This window comes from Dryas octopetala, chromosome 1, assembly GCF_963921425.1.
Source record: "Dryas octopetala chromosome 1, drDryOcto1.1, whole genome shotgun sequence".
NCBI lineage: Eukaryota > Viridiplantae > Streptophyta > Magnoliopsida > Rosales > Rosaceae > Dryas > Dryas octopetala.
The window spans coordinates 11,325,815-11,337,431 of record NC_141366.1 but is presented as its reverse complement, the minus strand read 5'-3'; the positions used below and the strand labels follow the sequence as shown (position 1 = coordinate 11,337,431).

The 11,617-nt window shown below is 33.8% G+C and overlaps 1 protein-coding gene and 1 pseudogene across 1 annotated transcript; one reads left to right on the top strand and one right to left on the bottom strand.

The window, feature by feature from the left end:
• Positions 1-7,261: 7,261 nt before the first annotated feature.
• Positions 7,262-10,093, top strand: LOC147297815 (F-box/FBD/LRR-repeat protein At4g00160-like; annotated as a pseudogene).
• Positions 10,094-10,576: 483 nt separating this feature from the next.
• Positions 10,577-11,284, bottom strand: LOC147297814 (uncharacterized). The gene has a single exon (XM_086229922.1). The coding sequence runs from the start codon at positions 11,180-11,182 to the stop codon at positions 10,658-10,660; it is 525 nt and encodes a 174-aa protein (XP_086086048.1). The 5' UTR covers positions 11,183-11,284; the 3' UTR covers positions 10,577-10,657.
• Positions 11,285-11,617: the final 333 nt, after the last annotated feature.

Below are 11,617 nucleotides of genomic sequence, written 5' to 3'. Positions count from 1 at the left end.
AGAGAGTATTGTAAGCTCCGTTTGAAAGCGTCTGATGAGCATTCAGCAGTTACTTTATAGTCTATTGTTAAGAACCAAGGCGCGAGTGTTCTCCCACACGTGCGCGCCAACACACGTTTGTCTACAAAAGATGGGAAGGGAGTGATAGAAAAGATAGGAGAATGCTACCACCTTCTCTAATCCTTTTTTTTCACGAATTTTTTATTTTATTATTTTTATGATTAAAACTGTTTATTTTTTAGATAATTATTTGAAGATATCTCTATACAAAATCAATTAAATCGAAAATTGTTTTGTCGTGTAATCGTTATCAAATAAACAAATGGTGAATTAAATTGTTACCAAAACGGTCTAGTTATTTGATTACAATTACATAACCAATTAATTTTGAATTTAGTTAATTTTTTTCAAAGATGATTGTCATAGTTAGATCTACAAAATGAATGGTTCTAATCATAAATTGATATTGTAAAATAAAAATAATAAAATAAAAAATCATAGAAAAGATAGATTGAATCGAGAAGGTAGATAACATTCCTAAAAAAATAAAACTTAAGGGTTGGTTACTTATAAAGGCTTAACAACCTTCAAAACTATTGAAAATGAAGAGTGTAAAAGAGTTTATAAACCCTCTTTAGATATTCTACGATGTTCATTGTGGGACATTTGAAACAGGACAAATTGACAACCTACAATGTTTGTGTCCCATATCTTCGTAATCCATTATATTGATATTGGGATCGATGGTAGTATGGTACCAATATTTACTATTTAGTGATTTATCTACCACCTAACCTAATTGTGTAAAAAAAAATTTATAAAAAATTATTATATTTTTACAGTGTCTATCTTTCTCATTATATTACAAGTTAAATGATCATAATATAAACAAATAAAACATATAATACTGTAAAAGTTTTTCTCCCCGATTGCGTGATGAAATTAATTTGCTCTGATAGTACATGTTAGAACTTGCTGCCACAAAACCAGTTTGTAAGAAAAAGGTGCCCAATAGCCTACAAGGCTACAAACCATCTTTAAGGTATTAATCTACATTTCCAATGTCGTTGTGTGGGACATTTGGTTCATAAATAGCGCAATATAGCATGCATGACTGCATGAGTAGTGCCTCCTATTGTTCAACCCGGCCATCAAACTTGCTTTGTTGCTCTCCATCTTGACCTCTCCCCCCAAACACACCCATGCACGCATCCCTCTCTTAATTAATGCATAAGGTCCCCAACAATATAATCTAACATTTACTGGTAGATTCGAATCAAAATTAAGTTGTAAATTACTATGTTTATTTTATTTTAAGCATAGTTCAAAAAGCAGTATAGATTTTCATTTGAAAAGTGAAAGAAAAAGAAAAGCCTGCAGCCTAATTAAGTAATTAATGTGAGTGCTGTAATTTTCCTTACATATATATAATATATTAATGTTGAAAGTCATAAGTCATACAACATTGTTTTCCTCTTTATTATTAGTTGTCTTCCAACAACAATACGAGATTAAGCAAACATGAAATAAAACAAAGTGACAGCCCATAGCTAGCTACCTAGCTAAAAGCTCTAGTGCTAAGGAATGCAAAATTGCAAAGCAGGAAGTAAATTAATGTTACCAATAATGTCTATTTTGAGGGACAAAAAGGAAACCTATAAAACTTCTGCAATCACTTTTTCATTGTAAATTTAAAAAAAAAAAAATTAAAAGACTATGGCTAATGGCTATGGGCATCAGGCATATATGTTCGTGGTTGGTGGGTATTACTGTTTTACCCCTGATTGGGCACTAACGACATATAAGTCCAGCTTTGGCAACTTTCAGATCATACCAACTTATACAATTGTAGCGGTCAATAGCATTAATTACAAGACAAAAATGAATAAAAAAATGAAAAAATATAAGACAACCTGCTAAAAAGTTGAAAGCAGTTTCTTGGATTATAATAAACGATTGATGATCGATCAGTACATGAGCTATTCCACAATGAAGTTCAAACAAATAGGATATATATATACTTATATGGGATTTTGAGATGTTAATAACCGTAGATGTGGTTAGCATGATCTTCTCTGGGAAGGTAATCTCATAGCCACATTCATACTGATCATATACCCGCTTGACCGCTTCTATGTCTCTCTCAACAATGTAAACCTTCATATATATAACATGTTTTTTAGCTTAATTATGAATCTTATTTTTCCCCCCCTTTTATCCCCAATTTGAGTGCCAATTCAATCTTAATAAAAACTCAATGGAACCTATATGAATACTAAGTAGAGTGTACAGGTTGGTACTGATGTTACACACACACATACACACACATATATATATATGGGTTTGTCATTAATTGTTTTACATGCATGTCATGAAATAATTGCTGAGAAGGTACAAAAAAATTATATGTAAATATATATGGGTTCTCGATCATACGTCATACAGGATAAATATATATAATGTTATGTAATGATGTAAACACTAAAAATTATATATGTTTGTATAACCTCACATTAGGTACATGTATAAAAATCAATGACACATAATGTCAATTATACTTGTGAATTGGTGTTTGTTTTGGTATTTGGCAATTATTTTTATTGGTATCTTTTGAAAAATTGTGATTGCATGTTGTGGATTTTGGTGATTCTAGTCATCTAGTGTGTGCAGGGATGGATCCAGGATTTGAAATTGAGGGGTGCTAGTTAGGTAAAGCCTGATCCCGTGAAATGGCGGCAAAATTTTTTAGGAATTGGGCAAGTGACCGACTGAGGCAAGTCCCCAAATCTGGATTTCAATTACAGAAGCAAAGCCAAATTTAATTTGCAGCTCTAATGAGCTTTGTGAGAGGAGGAGAGAGCTTTTTGATCTCAATAGCTGCCTTCTCTGCAAGTGGATCGATCTTGTCTTCAAACTTCTCATAGAAAACATGCACAATGTGGAGCAAAACAAACATTGTTTTCCAAAGATGGGAAACTTATTTAATTATTAGCTTGGTATAGAATAATAAAATTGAACACCAACTTATTTTGGTCAGTAGTCTACCAAAATAGTCATGTCACACTTTTCTAACGGGCCTTCACTGACCTTCACTATGACACACATAAATCCATTTTTGTTTTCTAATAAGCCCAAGCGCACATCTATGACTATATGTTTCTACAGCTTATTTCATTATTGTATGATAACTTTATTGTTTTGAATGCACAATTGTTTTTCTTAAGATATTCACAACAATAAAAATTATTTTTACATACAATCAGGGGTTTAAATTTCGAAAATTTCGGCGAGATTTCGCCGAAATTTTCGATTTGAGGAGGGGTCGAAATTGAAACGTATAATTTTTGATTTTTTGTGATAATTTTGCCGAAATTATCGAAATCTTCGAAATTTTGGCGAAATTTTCGGCTGCGGGCGAGATCGAGAGAGCGGCGGCGGGGGGCCGGCATGGGGGAAATGAGGGAGAAAGAGATAGATGGAGGAAGAGATGGTTCAAACTTTCTGTGCATCATTTGGTGGGTTTCGGCGGCAGGGAGCGGCGGCGGGGGGGGGGGGGGGAAGACGAGGGAGAAAGAGAGGAGGGAGAAAGAGATGAAGGTGAAGGTAAGGGTGGTGATGGAGATGCAGAGAGAGAAATATAAGAGTGTGTGATTGTGTGAAAAAGAAAAAAAAAAAAAAAAAAAGTCACAGCTCACAGGCGCACTGCAGCAGCGAAGAAGAAGGAGAAGATGAAAGCAAAGGAAAGCAAAAGGGGGTCAACCCACGGGGAGAGATAAGGAAGGACAGAGAAAAAAAGAAAAGAAAAAAAAAAGAGAAAAAAAATAAAAGACTTTTTTTATTGGAGTTTGAGACTTTTGGGCTATTTGAACAAAAAAATGATTTGGGGTTTTGTTTGGCCATTTTGGGGTTTCGTTTAGTTGTTTTTAAACTCTAATACATTTTTATATAAAAAATAATTAAAAATATCCTAATAGACCTAAACCCTAATATCCTATATTATATCTTAAATAATATAGAGTATAGATTATAAAGTATATATGGTTTAGTGTATAGATTATAAAATATAATGAATATATTAATTTCATTTAATCATTATACTAATTTTATTTAATAGTATTTGCCTTCAGCGCGCATTATATTTATCTTATATCACATGAAACTTACTATATAATTTGGTTTCTTCAATGTTTTTTATCAATGTAGTAGATAATATGTTAAATAAATATATGATAAAGTTTCATTCAAAATTTTCGTATTTTGATAGTAATTTCCGTCGTTTCCGTCTAATTTCTGTCGAAATTTAAAAATCTTCGAAATTTCCGTCAAAATTTTCATCGAAATTTCCGTCGATATTTCTATCGAAATTTTCATCGAAATTTCCTCGAAATCCGAAATTTTATTCCTTGCATACAATTAGAATTACTTTCGCAAACAAAAAATTAAGAGAATTAACTTGGTTTAAGGTAATTAATCATCAAGTATCTTTAACAAGAGTAAGAATTTTTTTATAAAATGAGCAAGACGGATCAACTTTTACCATTGAAAAAATATATATAATTATTCATTTGGATTTACACATGCTAAACACAAGAAACTATTTCATATTTTATGCCAAAAATAATTATTTAGAAAATATATATCATAATATATTAACAAAAATAATAGAAAAATCGAAAACAAAAATCAATTAATTAGAGTTGAGGGGGGCCTGTGTCCCCCTAGTACCTATGTGGCTCCGGCAGTGTGGATACCAATCAGATCGACCTAGCTAATTAATCCAAGTGGACTCAGGAAATACAGAATTAATTTCTCCTAATCTAATTAAGTACCCTAGCTAAGTCCTAATATTATAAATACACCGGCCGTACCACAGACCTAGCTTACAGTCCCATATATACTCGATCGATCACTCACTCACTGCGCGCTCTCACCTCACAGCCTTCTCTTCAATATTTCCGATGGCTACTCGTTTTTCTGTTCCTGTGGGCTTCAAGTTTATCCCCGACGAAGAACAACTACTTCTTTGCTACCTTCACCCCAAACTCGAGGGCAAGGAGGTTCCCAAAGGTCCTGTTCACGACTGTAATCTTTACGATAAAGAACCGTCGCAAATTTGGGACCAATACAAAGAATCAGAAGAAGCAAAAGACATCTACTTATTTACCCAACTCAAGAAGAAAACCCTAAATGGCTCGCGTATAAGCCGAACAGTTGGCACTGGCACCTGGAAAGGCGAAGACTCCAGCACAAAAATATATGCTACTTTCGACAAGAACAAGTACGTTATTGGGTACAGAAAAAGATTTAGTTACAAGAATAAAGGGTCCAAGGACGATGGCCGTTGGATTATGCATGAGTACGATCTTCATCAATCTTTACTGCAAAACAAAGATCAAGTAAGTATATCTATATCAATCTCTTGGTATATGCATGTACGTGTTTGATTTTTAACTTTCTTTGCAAAATAGGGTTTGTAATTTATTTATTTAACGAAAAATATATTCATTCATTATTATCAAATGCAGGAAAAGAAGTATGTAATTTGCATTCTTAGGAAGAATGACAGATCATCAGAGAAAAAGAAAGTACAAGAACAAGAACAAGACGATCAAGAGATGCTTTTGGAGGATAATATACAAGGAGACCTTCAACGTCCGTTTATTCAACAAGAGACGACGTCTTCTAACAATAACATTCTCAAACACTTGGAGGAGTACTTAATGAGCGATGATGACCTTCAACTTATCGACGCAGAGCTTGAAAATGAAATTCAAAAATATTTACAAGATTAGTTCCTCTAAGCCTCGATCGTTCAACACCTTAGCATTCATGTTAGCACTTATGTTAGGATTTAAGCATTATAAAAATATTGTGATTTCTTAGTATTAGTTTTTTTGGTCTGTGATTTTTTTTTTTTAATAGAGATCGAGATGTTATTTGTTCGCACTTTAAAATAAGTTTCTTACTTTACTCGATCATGTGAATTCTTTGTATATAAAATTACTTCTTTAGTTTTTATATTTCTTTATTTATTGAACTCCGATCTTATTGTATATATTAATCTTTTGTTAATCTTTTTATTGTAATGTCAACTCATATATATATTAACATAATTTAAAGGTTTTAAGTAAATTAACATATGTTAATAACATAGGTAGATTAATAATACTATGACAGTGCTACTCAAAAAAGAGAAGAAATATTTTCTTTAATTTATTGTAGATGATGGACACCATATATGGTGGTGTGTATGCATGCCTTCTTCTCCAGTGAGCCACTCAATCACAAAAACGGAGGGCTGAGAGGTTTAAATTGTCGTGCATGTATATGACTTTTCATTGACGTTATTGTGTGCCACAATGTGTTAATTTCCTAATGACATTGAGTCTTAGCTTTTTAAAATTGGAGTCTGTATTATATAAGTAAGTAGTTATATGACATAAAGTTTGAACGGAAGATCTTCCTTTAAAACGTGAGAGAGTGTGCGTGCACTGTTTACTCACTTCAGAGTTGCAGAGAATCAGAGATTCAGAGATGGTGTAAAACGGTGTCGTGGGATTGCTCTTCTGCGTGGCTCTGATTTTCTTAGCTAGCTTTTTCCCACCGTTTCTCAGCAGCCAATTAGAGATTTTACAATTTGCTTGCAGCCTAGCACTGGTATTAATTAGGGTTAAATATAAAAATGATTCACGAACTTTCCTATGATTCTCAATTTGATCAATTAAATATAAAAAATATCAATTTGGTTCACGAATTTTCTAAGTTGTACCAAAGTAATACAAACGTTAACTTCCATCAAAAAAATTAAGCCAAAAATTAAGCAAAAATGTGATAAATGAACTAACATACTCCTAAAAATAGAGTCACATGTTGTGCACATGACTAGTTTCGTTAATTTTTTTTATGGAAATTAACTTTTGTATTGCTTTGATACAATTTGAGAAATTTGTGGACCAAATTGACACTTTTTATAATTAATAGACCAAATTAAGAATCACAGTAAAATTTGTGGACTATTTTTGTATTTAACCTTATTAATTAATAGGCTTTCCTAGGCTTCTCAGAATCTCTTACCAGGTATTTCTCTTCATAACATTTTTGTCTTATTTGCAATCTGTTTGGTTACCAAGAAAACTGTGAAAAAATGACAAAGTAATAGAAATACAAGTCCTACCCTTTGTGTTGTTTATATATATCTAGATCTGTACAAAATGCAAACTCTTTGTTTTTGTTTCTATATCTAGATTGAATATATACTTTCATGGAAAAATGTTCAGGCATTGAAAACTTTTTACTGGTTTCCATCAAAGAATTTTCTCCACAAGTAAAATTTCATGCATAGATATTTATGAACACAAATGAGTATTAATTCAATGATTTCGTTTGAAGTATCATGGTATAAATTAATGGGTTCGATGTCAAAGCGTCAACAAAGAGTTGAAGATAAAATTAGTGCATTACCAAATTCATTTTCTTTCGTGATTCATCAAGCATCCAAAAATTATATATGTCTTCACTGTTCCTATGATAATGCTAATTTCTCTCGTGTTGATGGTTGGATTTGCACTGCCATTAGACGTAATGTTGTTGAACTTAATCTTTGTGTTGACTAACGAGGCCGATTTTTTGAGTTGCCTCAAACCCTTTTCACATGCAAAACACTGGAGGTTTTGAAACTGCGCGCGGTCAAATTTTATCATCAAGAGTTCAAGACTCCTACATCAGGTTGTTTCCCAAGTCTCAAGTTCCTTTACGTTCGATTTCATTTTCTTGGTAATGACGTCAACGTGGAAAAGCTTTTCTCTTGCTGCCCTGTGCTTGAATATTTGACTTTAGAAGGGCCTCTTGGATATGCATATATATAAATTAAGAAGCGTTGGATATCGATCAACGTCTCTGCACCTGAACTGAAGATGTTAAAAATAAATTGTCAATAACTTTAACTCCCTTTCAAGTTAGATAGATTGAAATGGAGGAAATTAAATGGTAAGTTAGGTTTTCGTTTGGCAAGGAAATACTAAAAGAAATATAAATTACATATATGACATATGACAAGGTTCTTATCGATCTATATAGCTTTCATCTATATGCAAAACAAAATATGGAGGAGTTGTGCACCTTTCCTTGACATTGCATATATACAGGACAGACACATCCCCTTCATCCTCCAATTTTGTTAGCCATCGTTCTCAATTTAAGAATTTAATGATTTAATGGTAAATAAATGTTCATGAGATTCTGCGCGAGTTTCTGTTTGATCAATACTTTAATTTCTCCTAGGGTGCATGGTCTGCGTGATTTTGATAATTTGAACCAATTGAAGCTGGTTTTTTTATGATTACTATTACTGGGGATTGCTAGCAGAGTTCCTCAACAGATCACCTAATCTAGAATATCTTGTCTTCGAACATAAAGCTAGTAAGATGTATTAATTTCCACTTATGTTACGTTTTACCAACATGTAGCTTTTAAGGATTCTTGCTTTATTCATTCTTTAAAATATTTTCAGTGCCATGCTTTGTGCAATGAAGAAGATTTCAAGTATGTTGAATTTGATCCACCAGAGTTTGTGCCTATTTGTCTGTCGTCACAACTCAAGACTCTCACCATAAGAAGATTCAAGGGAAGGCCATGACATGCAGGTGGCAAAGTATTTTTTGAAGAATGGTGAAGTTTTGAAAAAGATGACAATATATGTATACATTTCCTCTTGTGTAAGCAAAAGAGAAGGAGCTATACAACGAGTTTTTAATATTTCAAAGGGGTTCAAAGACCTGTCAAGTTGAAATAGTAAGTAATTAACTAAGATGTAAAATTATGGGATTTTATTTTCACATTTATATGCATAATGCATGAATGACATTTGTTGGGATCGATCTCCCGTGAAGTGAACAGTGAACTTAGAAGTTCTGGTGGTACCCACCTCCTCTTATCATTGTACTCCTTTTCCCGCCACTTCTTACCCACTCCTCAAAGCAACCAACAGAGAGGGCACTGTACGGAATCAAATGAAGCCCTTGAAGCCAGAAATAGTGGTGAAAATGTTGCCATCAGGAATGCTCATTTTATTAGCTTGAGGATTTGACCATAGATGGATTAACTGACTCTAGTGGTGTTTTTAATTTCAACATCTCCGCACCTGAACTGAAGACGTTGAGATTAAATTTGGATGAAGTGACTAGCTAGTGAGCACAATTTTAATATTAATGCCCCAAAGCTTGAAAACCTTGATTTGAAGCAGGTTGCTTTATCAAATTATTATTTGCAGAATGCAAAGTCCCTAGTCAATGCCAATATTGTTGTCAAAGTCCTTTCTGCTGAAGAACAGATTTCCTTTCCCACCCGTGCAATTGCACTGCTTGCTGTAGTTTCCAATGTTAAATGCTTGTCTCTTTCGATTTTTCATTTGAAGGTAAGTATACCCTAGCTCTTTCTTGCACTGTCTTTGGTACAAATGATTATAGGATAAAGGAATTGGATGGAGGAGGAATAGTTGAGGGGTCTGGCATGCATGTGGGACCATCATTTTCATTCCCTTCAATGTTATTGTACTTTCTTTGTTCTTATTATTCATCCTTTGGCAATTAATTATGATTTGAATTTGTATATTATGCATAAGAAATAGTTTAATTTATGCACGAGCTTTTGTTTGATCAATACTTGTATCTTCACAAAGGCTCGGTGTCTCCCTTCAGGCTTTGGTAGTCTGATCCAATTGGAGCTGGTACTTCGTGGCTGCAATTATTGGGTATTGCTAGCAGAGTTTCTAAGGAGATCACCTAAACTGGAAGATCTTGTCTTAGAATATGTAAGTAGGATGTGTATACCACTTATGCTCTAATTCTATCAGAATCCACCTGACTTTGTGCCTGATTGTTCGTTGAGAAACCTCAGGAGTATCTCCATAAAGGGATTCAGGGCATAGCAGGTTGAGAAGGAAGTGACAAAATATTTGTTAAAGAATGGCAGAGTTTTGAACAAAATGACAATTTATGCTGGTCCTCTGTATATGGAAGAGAAGGAATTATACAAGGAGTTTTTGATGTTTCGAAGGCGTTCAAAGACTTGTCAAGTTGAATTTATCAGGATGTAATATTTTGTTTTGGTAGTCTGATTCTAGGTTTGGATTCTGTTTTTCAAATTTGTAAAATCATCTTTGTCGATAGAAGATGAATCTATTAGCAGTCCTCATCTCAAAACACAAGTTTTAGAAAGATTTGTTATGATTAACTTACACATAACAGTAAACAAACTTATGATGTATAACCACATCCAATTGATGTAGTTGCCACAGACAAGGTATTTTTTATGTTTCAAAGGGGGTCAATGACTTCTCTGGTTGAATTCATCAAGATGCAATTATAGCTTTTACATGGAATTGAGTTTTGAAGTTCAATTATTGGTTTTTGAGGGATTTAGTTTTAAAAGTTGTAAAGCACTCTCTGTGTTGATAGCTATCCCTTTCTGTTCCATTTAATGATTGAATCTCTTTAGCTTCTCTAAATCTATTTGTAACGACTAAGTTACAGAACAATAGAAAAATTGTATAATGAAAAACCACATTCAGTTAATGTAATTGGCAAAAATCATAATAATATAAAGATGTGTGAGGCCTTTAGATTTAAAATGTACATGGGGGGCTAGCAGAGTCTTTAGCTTAGTCATACATGATTGAGTCATATGCAGTGTCCTGCCATAAAGAGCTGTACACATGCTCCTCCTCTAGGCCAACTCCATAACAAGTATGAGAATAATCACTGACCCAAATTCCAGAATCAGTGGGACAATCCATATCATATTCACAAGAATCCATATACCAATTCATGTCATCACTGCAGGGTGAGCAAGCCACCTGCTCATCCCTACCAAAACATCCCAACTCCCAATCATGTGAAATCGAGCAATCGATATCCCACAAGTCACCATCTTCGGCATCTTTGATGATCAATTCGGAGTCCATAGCACTCGAACCATCACCGTCCATTGTGCTTGAATTGGCAATTTCTGCCTCTAGAGATTGGATCACACTGTTTAATCTTTCATCATCACGATCTTCTTCTTGTAGCTCTTCCAATAAGGACATGAGAATGGCACTGTTGGTTTCCATGACTTCAACTCCAAAATCTTCATCATCTTCGCCATTCACGCTTGCATAGTTTCTAGGTGCAGAGCTAGAACCCATTTTGTGCAAGAACTTTTGATTCTCTTGAAGGGGAGAAAAGAATTGAAGAATAGAAAGGCTTGAAGGAATTAAGAGACCAATTAAGCTGAAGAAGTGATAGTCCTTAAGATTGTATTGCTATATGGCTCTCTTAAACAGAGCTAGGCCTTTATATAGGCTTATGATCGTGAGGATGAGCTTCTATGATGTATAAGCCAATCATGTGCACATGGGCATTAAATAACTAATTAAATTTATATTTATAAGGTAATGCTACCTTGTTAGACAATTTGATAATACAAGATGTATATGTTGTCGGAGTGTGCATGATCTTATTCAGATTCACAATCTGTGAGCATAAGCATCAGAATTATATAATATGTAACATGCATGCATAATGTACAGTGGACCATGCACTTCCAAAGTTGTCTCATTGTCGAGTCTCGGGGTCTTTCC

Coding starts and splice junctions, on each gene's coding strand:
- LOC147297814 (XM_086229922.1), bottom strand. CDS start 11,182: ATGGGTTCTAGCTCTGCACCTAGAAACTATGCAAGCGTGAATGGCGAA.